Source organism: Cataglyphis hispanica, chromosome 5 (genome assembly GCF_021464435.1).
Source record: "Cataglyphis hispanica isolate Lineage 1 chromosome 5, ULB_Chis1_1.0, whole genome shotgun sequence".
Classification (NCBI taxonomy): Eukaryota; Metazoa; Arthropoda; class Insecta; order Hymenoptera; family Formicidae; genus Cataglyphis; species Cataglyphis hispanica.
Window position 1 is genome coordinate 5903934 of NC_065958.1, and position 23240 is coordinate 5927173.

At 41.5% G+C, this 23240-nt stretch overlaps 2 protein-coding genes across 3 annotated transcripts in view; one reads left to right on the forward strand and one right to left on the reverse strand.

Moving 5' to 3' along the window:
• The window catches only part of LOC126850020 (lysozyme D-like), a 137502-nt gene that overhangs the window by 69803 nt on the left and 44459 nt on the right, over positions 1 to 23240 (reverse strand). Inside the window, exon 2 of the mRNA XM_050592606.1 lies at positions 11021 to 11124. Within this exon, the coding sequence (XP_050448563.1) occupies positions 11021 to 11046 (26 nt within the window). The 5' untranslated portion in view covers positions 11047 to 11124. The remainder of the gene's footprint in view (positions 1 to 11020; positions 11125 to 23240) is intronic.
• LOC126849984 (transcription factor Sp9) overlaps positions 13069 to 23240 on the forward strand; it is a 37278-nt gene continuing 27106 nt past the window's right edge. Inside the window, exon 1 of one of the 2 annotated variants that reach the window (XM_050592503.1) lies at positions 13069 to 13636. In XM_050592503.1, the coding sequence (XP_050448460.1) occupies positions 13523 to 13636 (114 nt within the window). In that variant the 5' untranslated portion in view covers positions 13069 to 13522. Of the gene's footprint in view, positions 13637 to 22301; positions 22695 to 23240 lie in introns of those variants that run through there. The other variant, XM_050592504.1, reaches the window with a different exon arrangement.

A 23240-nucleotide genomic window follows, 5' to 3' on the forward strand; every position in this document is an offset into this window, starting at 1 on the left:
CCGGTCCACATATAACGTTACCGAGTCCATTCATTCTCCGGTCTGCTCTTCGTCGGAACGTTGCTCTCTCTCTCCTATTCTCCTTCCGATATATTCCGATGTCCGATCGACCTCGTCGATTTTTATCGATTTATTATTCTACATTATTCTCTTTTTCGCAATATTCCGACACAGATAAAAAGAACTATTTTAAAAGCTGGCCAATAAAATTTAATTAACAGTGTCCTTACAAATTTTATAAAATTAAATTCCTTAATTTCCCCAGATATGAAAAGAAATCCTGAGAATATTCCAGATTTTCCATATTTTTCCACTAAGAGATAATTTAATAAATAATTTAATAAATAATCAATATATTAATTAAAATAATATATATACTCGTGTATATGTATATTACAATAATATTCACAAAATATTATAAAATTTTGATTCAAATTCTGTATACGTTTTCGATTCCGACCTCGATTCCTTTGATGTTACAATTGTATCTCTAATGATAATCCGCATCCGGATATCCAGGAGTTCCCCCCTTCGGCGTCGTTCTTTAACAAGATTATAAAACCACGATACAATATGCCCCTGATGAGTTTTCTCTCCTTGTCTCTTGCACGTAGAGTTTCTCTCTGAACGAACGTCGAACGAATCGAAGGGAGTTATTTTTTGCTGGCCTTCTTTCGAAAGCTGGGCAACACGGACGACGACGACGACAACGACGACGGCGACAGCGAGGACGACGACGATGACGACGAGCGTACTCGCGCGTAGACGTCGCCGCTGATGACAGGCCGAAGGTAATAATTATTACAGTGCGCGAATCGCAATTACAGAGCAGACGCCGGTTGGCGAGGAGTCGTCGCACCGTTCGCTGCGAAACGCCGATGCGCCGATCTGACGCATGCAACCAGCATGCAGTACCTTCATACATACGGAGAAGAAAAGTGGCGACGTGCCATTTTATTTTTAGGCTCGCGCAATCAAAACTTGGAATGAGAATTTACAACGTGTTTTTTTCGTGAAAAGCGCGCGTTTTAATGCAGAGTATTATCAATTTTACGCGATTCAATAATGGATCAATCGTTCTGCCATTTATATTATTCGGAATTTCTCATCGCTCGATCTTTTAATTATTTATACATATACGTAAAAAATATATTTTATATATTTACAAATAAAAAAAATGTTATTTTTATAAGCGGATAATTACATAAAAGATTCGCTTACGGATAATCGCTAATAGATATCCTTATTGTTTTATTATATCGACACTACTTTATCATCGAAAAGCAAGATTGCGATACTATTACGTTTCAGATCGGCTTACATTAGACATCGCACGATGTTTGAATCGACAATGCGCAAATGTATTGTAAACATAACAATATAATTGTGCATCAATATTTACAACGTATGCGAGGCAGCCAATTTACCACAACTTCATAATGAGCGTCGGTGAGATGCTGCTTTCTGATAACGACAGCTGCGCGTCTACTTTATTGCATCATAATTAGGGTAGAACTCGCCGAGCATAAAATTCCGACCACTTGATCACGATGCTGATACCCGCAGTCTAATTTCTTGCTCTCTTTCTTCCTATGTTCTTACGCCGCATTTTCGCGCCACAATTATTTTGATTCTCTAAAGACGCAGAATATCTCATTTAGATTCCAGAGTATATCTTGATGATAATGGTAATTTTTTATGCATTTGCCAGCAAATATTATCGTAATATTGAAGAGGCAAAAATTTGTTTTCCTCATCCAACAAGAAGCATATTTCAAATGTAAATTATGTGAATAATTATTTTGAAATAATCATTTAAATAGTATATGCGAGTTTTTTGCACGTTTAAGTTAAATATTATTCAAATATATTTATTTATTTAAAACGATAATTAAAATTGTTAATGAAAATAAAAATTCTTTATTCAGACAATATTTATTATAAAGTTTATAAATACCAATATTACGATCACAGATATGTATTTTATATTTCTGATGTTATTTTAATTAAAAAAAATAATTAAATATTTTACTATCGATACGGTAAAAGATAATTATTTAATTTGATTATTTAAAATCTTTAGCAACAAAAAAAAATGCATGTATATTTAAAATAATTTTTAATTCGTAAAACTAGCTAAATTGTTCGAATAAAATTTTAGTTAAATTTCTTAATCATTTAAATAGTATATGCGAGTTTTTTGCACGTATGTATTTATAAATCAGCAGGAAAAATAATTTACGTAAACATTTCAAATACTATTTTACCCATCCTTCCCTTCATCAATCGTGTTACGATGTTTTTTCTTTCTTTAATCATAAGTATATTTTCATCTTTCCTAATTAAACAATTGCGATTCTTCCGTTGTATTATTAGTCCAAGAAGAAGATAATATTATACATTGCTCATCTCAAAATTCGACATATTTCTCTTTTTCCATCGCGAACGACACGAACGAGCTGGGGGATTCAGCGCAGCATCCCGACGTCGCGGGACGTCCCGCTGAGAGTACTTCCTAATCTGATGTCGAGCAGTGTAAGAGCGACGTAAGCTCCAGCGGACACGCCCGCTAATTGTATGAATTATGTATGCGATATTGGAGAGGCTCTTGCACGCCAACACGCGCCGGTTGAATCGACTCGGCGCGTTGCTGTCGATGCCTGCTTTTTCTCCGTATAACGATCGTCGCAGGCATCCCGAGACGATATAAGTCGCGCGTGGACCGTTCTCGTCAGAGATGGATCCGGCGAAAAAAAAGGGCGAAACGGAGCGACGAGGGAACGACGGCGTTCGACATACCCGCGTTTTACGAGCCCGCGCTTCCGCCGGACGTCCCGGCGTTATTGAGATTAACAGACGGCCGTTTCGACTCGGGATGGGACACTTCGATGGGATCGCAGTCGAGGAAGTCGGCGGTCCGTCACCCGCGTAGGAAACCCGTCGTGCAAAGGAGGGAAACGTAGGAGAAAACTCTGCTCTTCTCGGAAATATATATGTATACGATGGTCGCTTACGGGAGCGATGTAGCGTATACATCGCGATAAACCGTCGCTGTGAATAATCGACATTGAGAGTAATCGATATTACACATCCCTTTTTCCGCCGGGATGCTTGCGAGAATTCTGTATACCTCTCGTATATATACGCTTCTACATTATTACTTCTACATTATTAGCAATCGATGATTGATATAACTTTCATTTTAAAGCCTCATCGTATTAGACAAGCCATAAAGCTCGCCCATCGAGTTTGATCGAGACAGCAGGTGTAGCGTGATCCTGGATCACGTTACATGCTTAGCAGACAATTCGCCGCGATTATCGAGATGACAAATAAAGGCTCTCGCGAGGACGCGCGATAATTCATCGCCGATCGATCGCACACGTGGTGAAAAGGATAATAAAGAAGAGGGCATGTATAACGAGCGTGATTATGGAGTCCGCCGAGGTTCATCGAGCATTATCATTTCCCGTGAGATGAGAAAAATATACTGATTCGTCGATTGTGATTGAAATGGGATTGACTTTTACGACAGTCACGGATGGATCGCCTGCGGTTGGCAATCTTCGACAGGTAGCCGTTTCGCGGAAAACTGAGTGAAATATGTGCGTGTGTCATCCGCGTTCGCGTTACGTAATGACACAAACACGCAAACGAGAAGAAACCCACCGAGATCGCATTTACGTAAACGATAACTTGCCGCGGGAATATAAAAAAAATTCGGAAAGCTACGAGAATAGATTTAGAAAACAAAGTTGTTTTTATTTTCAATTATTTTTCAGGTTATAGCGTTTTAATTGTTTTTGAAAAGAAAAATTATTTTTTAAATCAAGTAAAGTATCAGATAAGAGAAGAAGATAATTTCATACAATACGTTTTCGAAACGAGCAACGACTTCTTCACGTTTACGACGTTTGTCCATATTCACACGCAGCTCCGAGATTTCCCTTTCCACATGTAACTCGGCAATTACGAGCTCGCGCGCGCTACGACGTAATAACGAGCTTCGCCCGGACACCCGCTATTGGGACGCGAGTAAATACCATAATAATACGACTAATGGTGCGTTATGAATTACAAGCCGGATAATGAATAAAGTATACGTGCGCACGCGTTCTGCCCTTGTCTCCTCTTCCGGCATTCGGTATGGGCTACTTCTTTTTTTTTTTACGAGTCACACGGTGATGTTTTACCTGTTGCCGTTTTAAATTTCAAACTTGAGAGAAGATGCCTCGAGTTCGGAGAAAAAAAAAAACGAAAGAAAAAAAAAGAGAGTTCCGAGGAAGGCAGGGAAGAGGCGCAAACACGCGAGGAAAGTTTCATCGAATCGTTATCGGGGCTCTCGCGAGAGCCATTGCGGGTTTGGTCGCATGTTTACCGGTCAACAGGATGGATAATCGCGCGCAATTTCTTGCCTCTTTGCTTTGGAGCGGTTTCACACCTTCGTCGTCCCCTTTCTTGCCCCCGTGGTCCGAGGCTGCCGCCAACCCCCCTCTCTCCCCCTCGCCGCTATCCCGCGTCCGTCGGCCGCAAACCTCATCGAGCCGCGCGGCTCCGAGGTAAAAGGTTAACTTGATAACCACGCGGTAACCGCGGTCTAACCGCTGGCCGGTAGGCCCCTCCTCTTCGGGAGAAGAACGCGCGTTCCCTCGCGTACCTTGACGTGGAATCTCGTGTGTTGTACGCGTTTCGGCCGCAACGCGCGCCAACACGTACCGCCAACTACCGTAAGAAGGTACCTCCCTTGTATAAGCCGCGTCTCGTTTCGTTCTCTCCTTACGCTACTTAGGTGCCGTGATTGCGGTCGAGTACGTCGCGCTCCCCTTTATTCTCGAGAACCTCCCCCCGCAAATTTGTAGGTAATTTCCCGAGTGTCACGCTCGGGCGTTCGACCTGATATGTATCGGCGTTTACGTTGGCATGCGAAACTGTAAACTGTTGCGTAACAAATCGTGCTCGGGGTATATATATCGATTATCGGCGATAATATTACGTCCCAATACCGTAATTTCCAAATTTATTTTTGCTGCGTTTAACAGACTGGCGCTACGCATCTTCCTCCTATAAATTTTGAATTATTTATTTTATAATATGAGAAAAGTGTAAAGAGTTAAAATAATTACCACCTGAAACACGACTTAAAAAAAGAAAAGAAAAAAAATTTGTACGAAGAATGATATTTGATTGACACGTTTGATGCAGAGACGACGAATATTCATGAAAAACGACCGTTTTATTCAGCGTCGAGACACGACGGAGTGCTTTTTTTTTTCGCGTCTCTCCGCAAGTTTCTCCCTATCGCGGTCGTATCCTCCGCCGCAAGAACGATTGTACGTGGGTACGCGCACGCGGTAATCAATTAATTCACCGCACTGCAGTACGCGAACATCCCCCGCCTCTCACCCTCGTCCTCCTTCGATCTTATCCTCCTCGTTCTCCTCATCGTTCGCGACGATCCGCGTTTACCTCGTGGGCGTATTCTCTCTCTCTCTCTCTCTCTCTCTCTCTCTTTCTCTCTCTTATGCGCGTGTACGAGAATATTAGTTGAGATTGAGCCCAGAGAAGCGAGCCTCGCGTGGAGGTCCATTAGCTTTTATATGCGCATAGAGTACCGGCTACATACGCAGATGCCACGATGAGATAACGACGGCGTACCTTATCTTGTCTCTCTCTCTCTCTCTCTCTCTTTCTTTCTCTTTCTGTCTTTCGATCGAGGCGGCGTTGCGATAATTAGAAAATTAAATTGTCCGCCGATACTGAGGGAACTTGCACACACGACCGACATCTCTTTCGCTCCAAGCTCTCCGACACGTTTTCTTACATTCCATGAAAAATAATTACTATGGGTAGAGCGCATATCTTTATAGTAACGCGATCGATACGAAATCACGATTACTCTTTACAATATACGATGTTGATTTCTCTACTCTTTCAAGTCGCCGAGAATGTATTTGTGTTGTTTTAGTTTTAAGATATTCACAAACGTCGTGCAATTTGCCTGAATTATGAGATAGATTACTTCTCTCTCTCTCTCTCTCTCTCTCTCTTTTCTTGAATCAAGAAAAATTAGAGAAAACATCGGTTGTGACTAATACCCGGAATAGCCGGATCTCTTTCTCTCTCGACCCTGCATATTTCTCTCTCAATTTTTCTCCCTCTTTTCTCGGACCTGCTCCAAGGTATGTACTCCAACGACGAGAGAGAAGGATCGTGTAGGCGCGCAACAAACGCAACGAGTTCTCGCACAAAGCAGCGACGATATCTTAGCCGGTCCACAGATAGGCTCTTTAGATAACCCGAGGGCTGGTGGGTGGCTGATTTAATGCCAACGCGCGGTCGAGGGGACGACGTGAGGGGGTGAGAGGGCCGGGAATCGTGGCGGCGGCGCGGCGGAGGGTTAGCCGGGGGTGGCTCTGATATTTTAATACGAAAGACGGTAAAAGAGAGAAAGCGAGGGAGAAAAAGAGAGAGCGTGATGCTCGGTCATCCATCTAGAGGTGCTCTCGAGCCAAGAGGTGCGTGCGCATACGCGATTTTGCATACGCGGATATCGCGATGCACGATGGTACGCGTGCACTCTATTACTACTTTACTCTCGTGCCGGAAGACAAGCGGGAAAGCAGCGCTGTCGTTCTGTAACAGGAAGGAAGACTGTTTGTTACCATTATCTTCCCTTCTGCCTCCGCCCCCACCGCAAAGTGCATCGACGATAGTGAACATTTCGTGCAGTCGGCACGAACGGGAAAGCGTCGACATTTAACACGTGATGTTTGCGACGTCACGGAAAATGTGTGTGTAAGATACATTACACGTAATATCTTTTTTAAAGCTGTAACGTTATTGAATTAATTAAAACGCTGGAAATTCATTTTCGCTCAGCTTCATTATTTTGCCAATAAAATATTGCAGATTTATGCAACTCTATCTCTTATAAGCGTTATAAATGCAATTCATATTTAGTAGCTTTTTTCTTGTATCGTGCAAAAACACCTTTGATTATACGAATAATTTTATAATCGTATACCATTGATTACTGTATAATCGACACACACGTGACTGCACGTAACGTATGCAGAAAATAAAATGTATTATTATTCTATCATACTATCGAATGGAAACTGCTTATTGTAAATCTCGTAAGTAAAGAAATTCGTAAAAAAGCTAATCACGCATAACTATCTGTCGGGAGACGCCGCCAACTCACGTATCTGCTTTCTCGCCAATGATATAATTCAACATTCTTCTCTCGAACGCACGATAAGATCATCAAACTCGTTCCGCCGATTAAAAGAACGTCGCCCGACACGTGACAGCGCGCAGGCAAGATAATTAATTTCGCGATAGGCAATTGGCACACTTGGCGCGACTGTTGTATTACTTGCTGATTCTTCCGATATGAGATTTCTCGATATCAAGATTATTTTCAAAATCTCTTTATAAATTGACCGTGTTGAATATCTTTCCAATTGTTTCGCACGTTTTTTAATTGAACGTATAACGTTATAATTTCAATATATCTCTTCGTCTCTATACGATACGATTCAACGATTGATATGATTATTAAGACTTGTATATTTTTCCGACGATATCGAAACGGCAAACGCGTTGTCTGCTTTTATATACGAGAGGATTACGAGAGGCGCCAAAACGACAGTCGAGCGTGTTTTAGATACAGCCTCGCTATTTCCTTCCACCCGATTAGGTTCCCACATGCTAGGAAACCACCCCCGCGACACGCACACTAAGAATCTCGAAGGGCCTCGCACGCAATAGTATGTACGGTTACGTATATATGTGTGCGCCTCTCGCTTGGCATAAGCAACGTTTCGACGTTGTTTTTTGTGTCTGGCGGGCCCTTCGCTGGCCCGGGCTCAGGCACCGCCACGATTTAGTGGCCCTAATTGCAGGGTACAGCTATTTAATTACCGGGTTCGTGGGCCCCGGCCGCGGCTCGGGCCCCTTGCACGCCCGAGCCAAAATGCGAGTACATAACATTCGTACGGCCGGGTCGGAACACGTATATATATATATAGATAGACGGCGAGTCCGGCCGCAAAGTCCACCCACAAAAGCAGCGAGACGGTTCGTTCGCGACGCGAGGATTTGCCGATAGGCGCCTCGCCCGCGCCGCTCGCGGGCTCGGTTCGCTCAATTTCGATCGGCACCGAGATTTCCATTCGAGATATCGAGATATCTCGTGTGCGTATATGCCTCGCCGCACCCCCGACCCCAAAACGCCTGACTAGCTTGACGCGATCGGGTTTAATTCGTTCAGTCCTGGGGCAAGATAATTACGGATCAATCGTAACATCGATTCCGTTGCGCCGGTATCAAATGAACAGTTATTATTTCCGAATGGCAATGTTTTCGGGATCAGCTGCTCGCTTACAATCCGCAGCTGCGTCTATCGCATTGCTATTAATTCTAAAAAAAATAGCGTTATCGCTTTTCGCATTTCGACGACAACGTAAATCTCTCCTTAAAAACAAAGTTACCTACGTTCGACGACCTACCCGGCGAGATGGAGATCATAAATCCCTGTCGATGAAACGAATCGAGGAAACGGCACTCGATTCCGTCCGCCGCGCGGAATCTTTTAATCGTCGCTAATAACAGGGTGCGCCGTTTCTGGTAAGAAACGCGATGCGCCGCGCGCAGGCTATCAAGTGATTGATAAGTCCATAAAGTATCCTATGCTCTCTCTCTCTCTCGTAATCCCCTTTTGGCCCGTTGGTGGTGATGGTGGTGCTGTCGATCAACTCGCCGGTGTTGGTGGCGGTCGAGACGCGGTTATTTTGCGAGTACGTCGTCCTCCCGGTGTGCGTGTCCAATGTTTTTTGGCCGCGGGTGACGCGGTGACGAGATGATGACCCACCCGAAGTCGGAATCATCATGATTATCCCGCCCGCGTAACTCGTAATGCGGACCGAAACCATCCGAGCAACTGCCACCGTTGGTGCCCTCAGCAGTACCCTCTTATTCTCCTTTCTTCCCCTTCCCCCTCTCTTCTATCCCAGCCTCAACTTTATACCGACGCTACCGACGTTCACGCAGATTTCTATTATTAGGCCGTCAGGAACTAACTAACCATATCTCCAGTTTTCGTACTGATTCACGTAAGCATCGATCTGAAGAGTCGATTAAGAGGAAACGCGTTAAGAGACGCGCACGGATCATCATGACGTTTGTCAAGGAGCTTCCGTGTATATACATTTTACATACGCGATATAAAAGTATATACGCACATTATGAGTTTTTTTTTTCATCCTCGAACGAAAAAGCGAATCACGCGAACGCAATCTCGTTTCCATCATCAAGGCGCCGGAAGTATCGGATAGGGATGGCGATGTGTCTGCCGCGGGATCCACTCGAACCCTTTCGTCTCGTCGTTTTCTGCGAAATGTCTTGCGAGCGAGCGCGCGAGTCGATTAGTCGGTACAGCGACGAGAGAGAACTCTTCCCGCCCTTGAGAATACGCGCGAGAGAGTTTTAATTGTAGACCACGATCCACAGACATAGGGAGGGGAGGGTGAGGGGAGGGGGAGGCTATTATTCTTTCTCTCGTCGGTATAACGCCGCGCGCGATCCGCTCTTCTCTCCTAAGATACGGAGAACAGGGACGACAGAAAAAGAGAGAGAGAGAGAGAGAGAGAGAGAGAGAGAGAGAAAGAGAGAGAGAGAGAAAGACGTAATAACAGACCGTCGGGCCCGTTCGAGAAGAAACGGCCATTCGTTCTTTTCGTCCGTCTGTCCGTCCATCCGTCTGGCAGTTTCATATCCAGGAGAACGCACGAGTCTTGGCTGACATAATTTTTCATCGTTCATCCCCTCACATCTCGCATCGACCTTCCCCGATTTTCCCCTCCCTTCTCATCCGGCTTCTTTGCTCAACATCGCTCGCTTTTCCTCGCTTGTTTTATCCGCAGTCCACCTTCTCGGTATCGTTTATCATCCCTTAATGCGATCGACATTTATTCTCTTTTCGGGAAAGCTCGTTGGCGCCACCTGGCCCCGTGCCACGTGTACATCGATCAACCTTAACACACTTTCCGCTTTCCTTCCCGTCCGGGATCCAACTGTCGCTCGTTGATCGATACAATTTTAAACGCGGCATGGTGAAAAAAATGTTTATTCTCTACTTTTCGATTCTAAAAACTTATTAATTACACAGTTTAATAAAAGAGACATCTAAGAAGAAAACTGTCATTTCTTATGTATCATGATGCATATGATAATAAAACATTTCAAAAACATTGTCACAATTTAAAAAAAAAAAATTGAATAAAAAGAATTAAAAAGAGAGTTATTTTAACTATAATATATAATTATGATGAGCTATACGTGTAAAAAAAAATTATTTTATTTTGTTTAAAATAAAGTATATTATTAGAAAATCGTTGAATCGTCAAAAAAAAATTTTATTGTAAAGATTAAGAATAACAAGATATTCGTGATGAAATGTTGAGTCTCTTGCATGGCAAAAACTTGTCATTTTGAATTTATTTTGACACGAAATGTTAGTATCACCATGATTCTTAATTTACAATTTACCCGCAGCAGATCCAATATTTAATTATAAAAATTTTATTGATCTTAGAGATTAATAAGATTTTATTAAAAGAAGAGCCTTTCGATGCTCAAATCATATTCAACATAAAAAAATTACGAGGAATAATTATCTTCTTCTTGGATAAAAAAAAAAAGTTATTCTTCGATTACCCGTATTATTTCTCGTTGTATACTTTTCGTGTTCATCACGATTGAATATCATCATTAATATCGTCCAAATAAAAAATATTAAATGTACAACGTCGTCTTTTTTTGGAAAAAAATAATAGAACACGCGTGCGAGGGTGGAGAAGGGGTGCGCGAATGTCGGCGGCGCATTTTTGACGGTGCACCCTCGGCATTGCCGAAATAATCCTTTGAATCCTTTTTCTAGCGATTCAATAGAGATCACACGCGGTTCCCACTGTATCAAATTACAAACACCAGAGACAGAAAAAGAAGGGTGAAATACCTTAAGTATGCGTCTGAAAGAAGCATCCATTGAAGCGACGATCACGGCTGCTGCTTCCGAGGGGTTTCGCTCATCGATCCTCTCGCAATCGCTTCCCTTTCGTGCTGTAACATAAGGATAAATATCCTCTATTAAGACATTGTTATATATGTACATGTGTAAATAAATAATTTACAAAGTTCGTCGATAGAAATATAACCGCGCGCGTTTCCAAGATCGAAAAACTTTTTTCGCGTAGAGTGAATCGAATACATCAGTGAGACTCGCTTGTATCTTTCGGAAAAAATTTTCACAGGGCGCATTAGTATTTTCAATGATAAACGTCATAAACGATTTCAATTTATCTTGGGTAACAAAGTTGCCAGAGATAAGAAATAACAGTGCGCCTTACGCGAACGTAAATGTACGTTTACTTGAGCGACCGGTCAATCGTTATTATTAGCTCTGCAATAATGCATCGGGCAACCGTCCGCGACTGCAATTTCGCATTAACGATAATTATATCGTTCAAATTTATGTCTCGATGATACACTATCCTGTTATTTATGATATCAATTTAACGCCTGAAGATCTGCGTACAGCATCACTGTGTGTGCGATTGACTTAAGTTATTGATGAAATTTCAAAACCGATGATATTTTATAGCCGACTTGTCAGTGTATTTTTGCAATCTACTGTTTACCTGTATTGTTTACCTATGTATTTGTTTCCATTACTAGATTAATTGAACAAGCATTGTCGTCGATTTTTATATAAGAGCAAAGGATCTACGTATTTATTGAAACATTTATGTTCATGAGCAGCTATTATAATTGAGATCATTATCGCGATTCTAATCATTAATTTAAGCAGTTAAAGTCTTAAAACAAAATTACTGATTATGCTAATAAAAATTAAAATTTAACGGAAACTCAACAAATACAATCCTAAAATTAATATTCAAAAATACAATTGCAATAATAAAATAAAAAGAATTACAAGAGAAAATTGCCGATATTTGTTTATAATTAGAATATATTAATTAACATTTAAATAAAAATATTAATATCAATAGATATCTGTAAAAAAAATTTCATTGACATGTGAAGACTACATTGGGACACGGTATAATTTTCCATAGCAAAAGATTACTATTAACTAATGTAAAATCGAGAAACCTATTTTCAGCGTAACACATCCTAATATCTCGCACCTAGTCATTGTAATTTTCCCATCCCTCTCTCTCTCTTTTGTCCAAGCACGAGGCCCCGAAAATCTTTTGCGTGATGCCGTACGTGAGTATCTCTCAACCAAACGGCGGAGAAACGAAGAGAGGAAGAGAATAAAGAAGAGGAGGAACAGAGAGAAAACGATAGACAATGAGATCGTGCGAGGAGAAAGGAGATGCAGGAGGTGGAGGAGACAACGGTGAGAGGGAGCAGGAAGAAAAGAAGCAAGAAAGGAGGACGCGGAAGAACGAGAGAAGAGGCCGAAGAAGAGGAAGACGTAGCGGCGAACGCTGCGCTGAACCACGTGATCGTAGAGCGTTTTAATTGGTCGAAAGCGCGATTCGTGCGGCGATGGAGGGAGGACGAGATAACCGGACGGGAGGGTAAAGGGGGATGAGAGTGGGTCGAGGAGGATAAGCCAACGGGATGAGGGAAGGGCGAGCGGCATTCGTTAGGGTTGCAATGTGGATTAGACGATCGCGAGGTCGTACCCGTGGAGGATCGTTGCGAGGGCGGGCGCTGTTTCTGCCCCACCAGCAACACCTTTCAGGATGGAAACGTACTCGCGGGATTCTCTCTCCTTAGGAACGGCCACTCGACGCACTCTCCTTGGGGCACGCGCACGCACGCACGGCCCACGCATACAGACGCGTACGTCGCGCCGCGTACAGGGACAGAGAGAGAGAGAGAGAGCGAGCGACGGGAGGAGAAAGAGAACAAGAGAACCCAAGGAAGAAGAGAGAAAGGGAACCGCCGTTGATCTGGCTCGGCCTCCACGGCCGGGCCGCTCCTCACCTACGTGTGGGGGACGAAAAAGCTCAGTTATAATTGTTGCACGCCGCGAGGTGCATCTCGGTTCCCTCCGATAATTGTTACCTTCTTCCGCGTGGCTGGCGGAATTCGCGAACGCGAACGACACACCGGACGAGCGAGAAATCCGCGTTGATCGCGTCCTCGACCGACCCCTCGTTATCGACTGACCTCCTCCTCTGCCTCATTCGCGGTCGAGAGTAGGACACCCACAGAAATTACCGTGAAATTACCGGCATATCTTCCTTCGGAGACCTCCGAAGCAGGAATATTCCGAGCAGAATTCACGGTGTCGCGATCGATGCACTTTCCTACGTATCATCGCGTAAATCTGGACAGCATAACCGTCATCCGCGATCGAATATCGATCGTTGAAGGAGGGAATCGAATATCATTCGCGTAAAACGAAAGCGAGGATAATTCCTCGGGATCGCGGTGAATTTCCAAGAGGCAAGAGGTGTTGATTCGAGCAAAATTATCGGAGATGAATTGCGCGTATCAGTACTCGCATAACGGTCATCCGCAGAACGTGATGACGATCACGCCGACGGTGCCGCAACAAGGTCTACATCCTGCACAGGAAACGGAGTATCTCGAGGTAAGATGTCGAGATATATTTAAAGAGACATACATTTTTAAAGAGACAATAAAGCTATAGTTGGAACGAAAACGAAATGACGAGTAATTTTGACGATTTGGAATTCTCTGCAAGTTTCTAAGCGTGATTCAAACTCAGACACCCTTCGCAGTTTTCTTCCGCGACGATCGTGGGCGGCCCCGAAACGTCCCTTCGTTAATTGTTCATCTCCCGATGTCTAGTACAGGGGAGGACGGAGGAAGTAACGCGGGATCACCAGACGTCACAACCAGCCATTTTCGATCAATTTGTTAGGGCTCGCGGAAAATTCAATTCACCCGATTGCCAATCGGATGGATCGCTCGATTGAATTTGTTGAAGATGAAAATATGGATAGTAGCAACTCTGTGAAAAGTATCAGCTGTGCGTCAATTATCGTCCTCCAATAACTTTCTTCGAAATCATGTGTTGTCACGCTCTAGTCACGATAAATTCTCCAAAAATGACAAATGAATATTAATTACAAATCGATCGCGTGAGAGAAAGAGGACGGAATTGGGTTTACTTAAGCCGCTCGTTAAAGAGGAAACGCGCAGCGTGCTAATAATAAATCGCGGCCGATCGACTCGCGCGAAAAAAAGTTGCGCTTTCGCGCGGTTAAAGCGACGAACGAGGAGTCGCCGTGGAATCGAGGAGGAAGATCGAAGAAGATGGAAAGAGAGACGTAGCTGGGGGATATTAATATAAGGGCTCGATACGTAATTATAGTGATTACCGTATTGCCGGGGGGCGGACGAGGGCGTCCCTCAGTTTGCACGTCATTTCGCGATCTCAACTTCCAGCACCGAACATGCGCGCGAATTTGTTGGCACAGGTCCTTGGCCAGGTTAATTGTTTCCCCCTTTCGCACACCAAACTTTCGCGCACCGCCACCACCTACTTCTTCCCCCTCTAGCAATACACTTTCCTCGTGTATTCCCGACACGTGCGCTTTGAGGCAAGAGGACGTTCCGCATTTGACGCGTATTAAATCGCGACATCTCGCTCGCGGCGATCATCCTGCTCGCGATCATTTTCTGACATATAGCATTCGATGAAACGTGTCGCTGATCGTCAAGAAGATCGTCGGAACAAACAAGACATTATTTTTGTATTAAAAATGAATTTTTTATCATCTATCGATTATATGCTAAGTTGTAATTAAAGATTATTTTTGCGGTATATAAAATTTTTTTTTTCTTCAATCAACCGATATTTATACAATAATTTGTTAAGTCTACGATATTATTTTCACATCAGACATGTTTTTTGAACATTGCATTGACGATGTTACGTTTCATGTATAGGTAATCGTTATTACGGATCTCTTTTCTTATAATCGATTATTATCACTATTATCATTAATTATAGCGCATGATCAACGTCTTGCCGTCGGCTGCCGTTCTACGTCTATATTATATTGTGTATAACGCACAGAAATTCTATCATGGAACCCTCTTCGCCGATAACTCATCTATATTACTTCTTCCCTGTCTGCGAGCTATTAAAGAATCATGGTTTCCTTCGCGCTACATTCACCCGTGAATTATTCCTGCTTAAATGTCACACCTAATTTGCTTCAATTACGCAGGAGAAGAAATGCTTGCCTGCTATTTATGCAAAGAATAAAAAATGTCTGGGATATTATATATATATACGTTCTTAAAATTGAGAGATTATTTTTATTAATCATAATTACAGTAATATTAATTTTTTTTATATTACATTATAATAATATTATTATTAATATATTTTTTAATCATAATGAGTGTTCTACATATTTTCTATCAGCGAAATTTACACATATCAATATCAGCCACAGTAATTCCTTCAATACTATTATCTTTCCCCGCTCCTCTGTCTTATCTACATCTAATCTAATGTACTCTGAATGACGCTACGAATAGAAGGCAATAGCATCGAGGGAAGATATTTATTTCGATCTCGGTTCTCCCTTCCGAAATAGGGTGCGCCTTATTTGCGTCGCTTCACCGAGAGATCGCGGTCGGCGGAAAAGAACGACGGCGTGAATTACGAAGAAGGCGCGAGGGGGAAAAGGGGATCGTCGGTCGTCCTCTCCTCCCCGTAAAACACCCCATAAATCTGACCGGCCTGACTGGCGGTCGGGCGTCTCTATCTCGAAGCACGATGTAGACAGAACCTCGACTTACGCCCCGGCATCGACCGCGGCAGCGAGTCCGTAAATCAGACCGCGGACGAGTTTCCCCCTGTCTTGTTGTTTCGCGGCGAAACATGCTACGCGGCCTTAAAAGCCTCTCTAGCATCTTCTACGCGAAACTTGTACTCGCTATTGCCAAGAGTTCGACGCGAGATCATTTTTCGAGATTAATTTTCGCAGTATTTGTTCTGTACACGATGCAAAATAATTTGAAATTTCTAACCGATAAGCTTGCTTGTATTCAATCAGGATGTCTACTCAAATCTTGTAAAAATATTGAAATTCCCCAATTTCCCATATATTTCTGTCCAAAATTCCAGGTAAAGAGTATATTTTCGAAGAATTTTTTGAAGATTTTCTAGAATATTTTCTAAAGTTTTTTTATTGTATGCATTGTTTAATGTTTTTCATTTATATAAAAGAAAATACAAAACTATTTAAATTCGTTTAATTTCAAGATTGACAAATATACTGAAAAAAATTAAATAGCTTTGTAAGCTAAACATTTTTCATTTGCATTTTCATTTTTTAATTACTAAACATTGCAATAAAGAATACTGTATATTTAAAATTTTGTATTAAAATATGTTTTGAACACATAAACAGAGATAGATATCTATTCATAATATATTTTAACATAATTCACAACTTGGCTTATTGCCAACTACTTATTATATTGTATATAAAAACAAAATTATTAAAGAAAGAATTTTTTTTTTAATTTCCTGAATTCCAATAAAATTCTCTAATTTTTCTAGATACAAAAGAAATACCTGAAAATTTCAGATTTTCCATATTTTTACAGAGAGTACACATCCTGTCAATTTATAGAAATGTCAATACATTAATGAATGATCGTCCTTCGGCCCGATTTCGGCAAAGGCTTAACACACCCCGTTAGCACATAGTAGACAAGATCTGAGCTTCAACTTGGTAAGGTGAATCTTCATTTTCGACGCTGCCAGCCGCCACGCACGACGGAGCTGGTTTCTTGGTAATTATTAGTCCATCAGCATCTCCCGATGGCCACATGGCCGTGTGAGAGAGCCGAAGAGCCGAGAGCGCTGGTCCCAGCGCGGACCATCTTCGCTACGCGAGGCCGCCCTGTCATTATCCGCCCCCATGAGGCCCCTAGGCCCCATTTCCCTTTCAACCCCATGGCCCGTCTCTGCCAATCAACGATCCATCATCGAAGGATCCCGCGTAGGCTGGCGTCGATCTATCGCGCCCGATCATCGAAGACGCGTCACATCATCGGTAGTCGATCGACGCTAATCAATTTTCCGACAACGCAAAATGTCCATACATTAGTGTCGGATTAAGCCGAGATTCTGTCCGTCGTTAATATTCGGGACGAGTGATTCATCTTCGAGAACGTGCTACGCGGGGGGATTCACGTGAGGTTTCCGGCCGCAATAAATTCAAAGAAACGGCTCTTGTGCGAGAATCTGAAAACGGGGAAATTCGATAGCTACTAGTAGCGCACACTACTGCTCTCGGCCCAACACGCCATTTGTCCTTGCCGCGAGCGTTAACGCCCGTCTTTGGTTCGGTTCATTGTAAAACATCCCTTTTCGCACCCTCTTTCCCTCACTACCCCCTGTCCCTTCCTCTCCCTCCTCCTCCTCCTCCTCCTTTCTCGCGCTCGCTCGCCGTCCTACTCTCCGCGATACGCAAGGACGTGGGCGGGTCGCACCTTTTGTGCGCCGGTGGCACGCGATGTACGCATAATCGCCACCAGGATTCGTGGCCGGTGGTGGTGGCGGCCCCGATAACGGTCCCTTCTCGTTCCGCGAACCTATTCCTTTCTCACCTCTCTGCCGTCTCTCATCAGTCTATCGATTACTTGGACGCGTCTATCTCGGGGGTACCATCTAATGTAAATACTATCCGGGCGATACGATGATACGAAATCACGCTAACCAGATGGTGGTTATTTTATAATAGACGATGTATCAATGAAAATTATCAAGAATATGAAACAAGTTTGCGCGCATTAATGTTATTGCATCATTTGTATCTATCTTATTTGAGCTTGTATATATATATATACCCATTATAATTAACGCGTAAAAATAATTTATTGGCCGGATCAAATTTTTTTACTTTGTGATCTCTGAACTTTGTGAGATGTTTAATGAAAATAGAAAACAGTTATCCAGTATTAAAGTACATTTCTCCTTACTGTCATTAAAAAGCAGATGTTTGCAGTAGACATTAGATAAAATTTTATAATAGTAATTTAGAAAGAATATTTTTATTTGTGAAAATTTAAAATCCTTATAATAATTTTAATTCGACTGCAAAAAATTATGACTCATTCAAATAAAAAGTAATTTAAAACACGTGTCTATTATATTTAATAAATGACATCGTAAGCGTTCTTAAGACAAAAAAATGTTTGGCATTTAATATTTTTTTTTTAAATTCTTAAAATAAAAGTTAAATTAAAATACAATATAGTCATATTCCTTTCATATTTTATTATGTTTTTTTTTTTTCATTCATATTCCAAAAAGAAAGAGTCCGCTATTGAGTGATCCCTTTCCCTGTACTTCGATTCTCTTCCAGCAAACTCCGCGATATGTCACCAAGCTCAATCTGAGAGATATCGCGTCTAAATTGTCGGCGCGAGAATCTCGATTGGACTAGAGCGATCGTTCGCTCGTTGCGCGCTCGGCTGGCCGAGAATGGTTATGAATGGACCACAATTAGCCGGTCTCCTCGCCGTAGTGGCGCCGTACCACGCCACGAAGTTCTTCCATTATGGAAAATTAGGTCCTAATGCGACCTCGACCCGTCGCTCGCGTCTCCACCGGCCACATTGGCGTAGGAAGGAAGGTAAAACGGATGCGCTTGCACGCAGCGTAAAGTTCTCTTTTAGGTCCCGTGTATTTTTCAAGTATTATTCAAGGAAATTTAAACTTCACGATTTATACATATAAAGCAAACTCACAGCAGAGATGATTTTTTTTTTAGTGGCAAAATTAAATTATCGTTCGTACGTTTGATCTTCCGCGTTAAATTTTTAAGAGAAGTCCGGCTACAAATTATACCAATTATAAAATTCTTAGCAACCGGTTGCCAACTTCTTACGATGCGGTTTTATGGGCACGGTTTAATCACTATCACGACACACCGCTATAAAGCGGCTAGTATTATTTGCTACGTGACACGAAGAGAAAGTATGGTAGCCTAATGACAATTGTCGCTTTAATTCTCTTGGATTATTGATGATAAAATGTACCTTTATTATAAAAAATATAATCAACACAGTTAATTACAGAACGAAAATGGCAATAATACTAATACACATACTTGGTAATAATTAAACATATGTTATACTTTGATTATATCTCATACACGAAAAATTACCGCAAATCTTTTCTATAAAACGTTCGTCGAAACGTAGCAAATACATCCCCTTATTATCGTTATACACTAATAATCTGAGATCACGTAAATTCTATTGCAAGATGGATCACTTTTATAGAGTTTTGAAAATAAAATCTATAATAAAAATATATATTACTCCTTTTCTCTAAAAAAGCTTTACTAAATGTATATAAAGTTTTTTAATCTTTATCATAATATATTTTATCGTTTGTTTATTCAAAAATATTATTATCATAATATAATCAAATATTATCATCAAATATTATTTATCATAATATATTTTATCGTTTGTTTATTCAAAAATGAAAAAGACCTTATTTTCACAAATATGCCACTGAGAAAATGTTTTTTCCACCATATTCCGCTTTATAAAACAAAGTCGATTATATATATTTAACATTTAAAATTCAAACCGCGCGAAATTAAAAACGCATTAGGTTCTTTCGCGTTATCGCGGTCCTCCTTAGGTAACTCCTTACGTTATTTTAATAGGTGCTCGTACACAGCTGCACTCACAACATCTCCCTGCGTTATAAGCCATGCCGCTCGTTTCGCAAAAGAAGCTCGAACAACTTGGAGTCGTTATTATCTATCTTTTTTTTGCGTATAATATTACGTGTTCGATGAAATTATAGTTTACGTAGATCGGTATGATAGACGTCATTATTAGACCATGATAATGTTGATTTGTATATAACATGAAAAATGTATCCAAACATTTAATTCGTCTACACATATCTTAGATATGATCTTGCTGCATTAGTAAATGTACTTATTTGTTCAATTTATGCTCGCTAATACAAAGAGAGATATAAATAGTAATATATTTTTCGAAACAAAGTCTTCAAATGCCAATTAAAAATTATTCATTTATTATTATTAATGATAATGTCATCGACTGTTCATCGCAATGCAGTGATCAGATAATATCAATTTATCTATGCATAATCATAGCAAGAAATAGCGCGAATGGCAAATGTTATTGTAAGATTATGTTGTAACAAACTTAACCCTCTATGGGCCCGTGTAACTTTCAGGTCACATTTCAATTTATCGATATTTTACCAAATAATTATGCGAACATTATAGGCCGCGTGACTTGAAAGTCACATAGTGAATATTTAAAACAATTTAAACATTTAAAACAAATTTTTTTTAAATTTAAAACAAAATTTATTTAAATTTAATTAACATCAGGACAGGATTTAAAACAAAAATTCGGCCCATAGAGGGTTAACGCATGAGTTCACATGAAACAAGTATGTGGAATATAAATACATTAAGTGTGATGGAATGAGATCAAAATAATGCTTGTATCATTTGTTACGTGATGGAGAAAAGATACATTAGCCTAATGACGATTAAGTTCACAATTATATATTCTCGTACATGATTATGTCCGTACGATAGATTTATAGAAATGTAAAACTGAAGCGGTATGTGTAACAACTGTGAACATATATTAAAATTAAATAATTGTGATAAATTTAAGAAGTTTATATCATATTGCTAATAAGTAGAATAACTGTATATCATATATCTCGAGATTCTTGAAAAGCGTAAGTTAATAGCGTGCATCAAATAAAAAAAATAAAAAAAAAAAATCAAAATTTATTCGTTACAGATTTCTTACAGATTTAAATCTGAAAAAAGGGAATCTTGAAAATTTACATCGCATTTTTCTCTCTCTAACCTATCTAATAAATTTAGATCATCATCTGAGTGATTAATAAATAAATTTAATTACTTACGTAATTAATCAGCTATTTTTAGAAATTTAATTTGTAATTTAAAAAAATATATAGATAAATGCTATATATATATATATATATATATATATATATATATATTAAAATATATTTCAATTTAATATCATTGCAATAACTAGTCTCGAATAACATATATTTGTTTTCGCGAATACATACGTATTTGCAACGGGGACTTGTGAAAATATATAGAATCATATGTAATTCAAACAAGACGGTGTATAAGAACTGTATATAAGATGCAAAATTATATGGAATTATAATCGCAAAGTATATTATCGTAGATGACAGTTAAGAAAAAAGAATGTTTTTTTTCCAGTTTTCGCTATAAAATTCAATCCTCGTGTATCTCACTTTATTTATATCGACGACAGAAAGAAATAAACCCATTAAGAGCACGATCGCGGGAAAGGTAGTGATATAAAACAATTTGCATGTAATTTCCTGAACGCGCGACGCATTAAAAATAATTCCGAACAAATAGCTTGGAACATTTAAAAAGCGATTACGGGACGTATGAAAGTCGTCAAACGCTATTGCGTAGCGGATTTAAAATGCCTTTCTCTTTAATAATTGCCAAGAATGTCTTCGTTCATCCCCTTTATATCCGAAACACGCACACTCGATCTCGATCGCATGTTTGTCTCATGCGAACAGACCAAGAATTTTCACGCTATACGTTCGATCCTGCATCTCACGAGTCGTATTGGTATTTAAATAACGACGGCGCGTGGTACGTATACCGTTATGTCAAACTGCGAGCTCCGATACGACTCCGGGTCACGTAAAGCGGCGAAAGGGGAAAGAAGCGTGAGCCGCGCAAGGGTAAGCCAGGAGGTGGAAGAGAGGAGGCAGAGCGCGGAGAACCCCTTCTATACGCCAGAGAGGACACTACCAAAGTCATCGCCCCTTCCAACAACAACGACGACGACGACGATGACGACTACGAAGACTACGAGTTGCGCGCGCATTTCACAGCTGAATTATCGAAGTAGGGAGATCCGCGGAGGGGATCGCCAACGCGACAGAGAGCTGGTCGAGGAAGTGGTCCGATGGAACCGAGAACGCGGCATCGGAGAGGGAATCTCGCGAGGAGATCGCTGAAAGAGAGAGAGGGGGAGAGGTATAAATAAAGTCGAGGAAACTGGGGTACGGCACGTAGGCGGTGATGGGCGGCAACGAATTCCTACGGGGAGCCTGCCCCAGCAGACCCGGCCCCTTTTTTGCCCGGGGGCTGCCAAGTCCTGGGACGCGGCGCTGTTCCCTACCACGCATATCCCCGTCTGGTCGAGACCAAGTCGTTCGACCGGTCGGCAGTCTGTCACGGGGCGAAGAACGGGAATCACACACACGGTAAACCCCGGCCACCTTTTCGACGGGAGAACTTTTTTGTCCCGAGCGACGGAGGACACTCCGCGCGTGATCGACACGAGTATCGGACACGACCGGGTCTTCCGCGATCATCTCGAGTGTTAAGTGCGCGAACGGAACAGGAAGCTCGGACAGGAGAGAGAATTAGCGCAGAGGACTTTAATTCCTTGTGATTTTAAGCCCGCGGTGTGTGAATTCCCGCGGGACACCGGCTGCGACAATCCTCGAAGTCGGCGTCGAGATGCTGACCGACATGACACCGGCAGCAGCTGGTCAACTCTATCCTCAGCTACAGTCTATCGCGAAGTCGCCGGTGCACGGTCACGTGGTGAGTCTTCGCTTAATTTTTTTTTTTTTTTTTTAAATTTTCGTTTTCAACGTCGTCTGTGCATCCGTTTTTGTCGTTTTTACAACATCGCGTATGTCGAATGCAGAAATAGCCACTACTATCGACGTGTAAATTTCACGACGTGTGATACGCACTGCTGCGAATTTATATCTATCATCGCTCGCGCGAAAAGAAGGGCTTTGACACTTTGGTGAAAGGAACCCCCGTCGCGGTGGATTAATTTCTCGGCCGAGTTAGAACGACAATTATCCTTTCGAAGCGAGGCCGGTCTCTCGAGTTTCATCTAGACGCCCCCGTTAATCCTGGATAGAGATCTTAATCCTAGGCAGGTAGGAGCACAGTATCGACGACGCGGAGAACCGGCGGCTACCGTCGGATTCTTGACACCTTCGATAACATCGCCGAGATTTTTACAAAGGTGTATCCTGACGATCACATTCTGAACGCCGACATTTTAAACGCCAGAATAAATGTCATCTCTGATCTTTGACATCGCTAATCGATCTCGTCTTTAAACGTTTCATG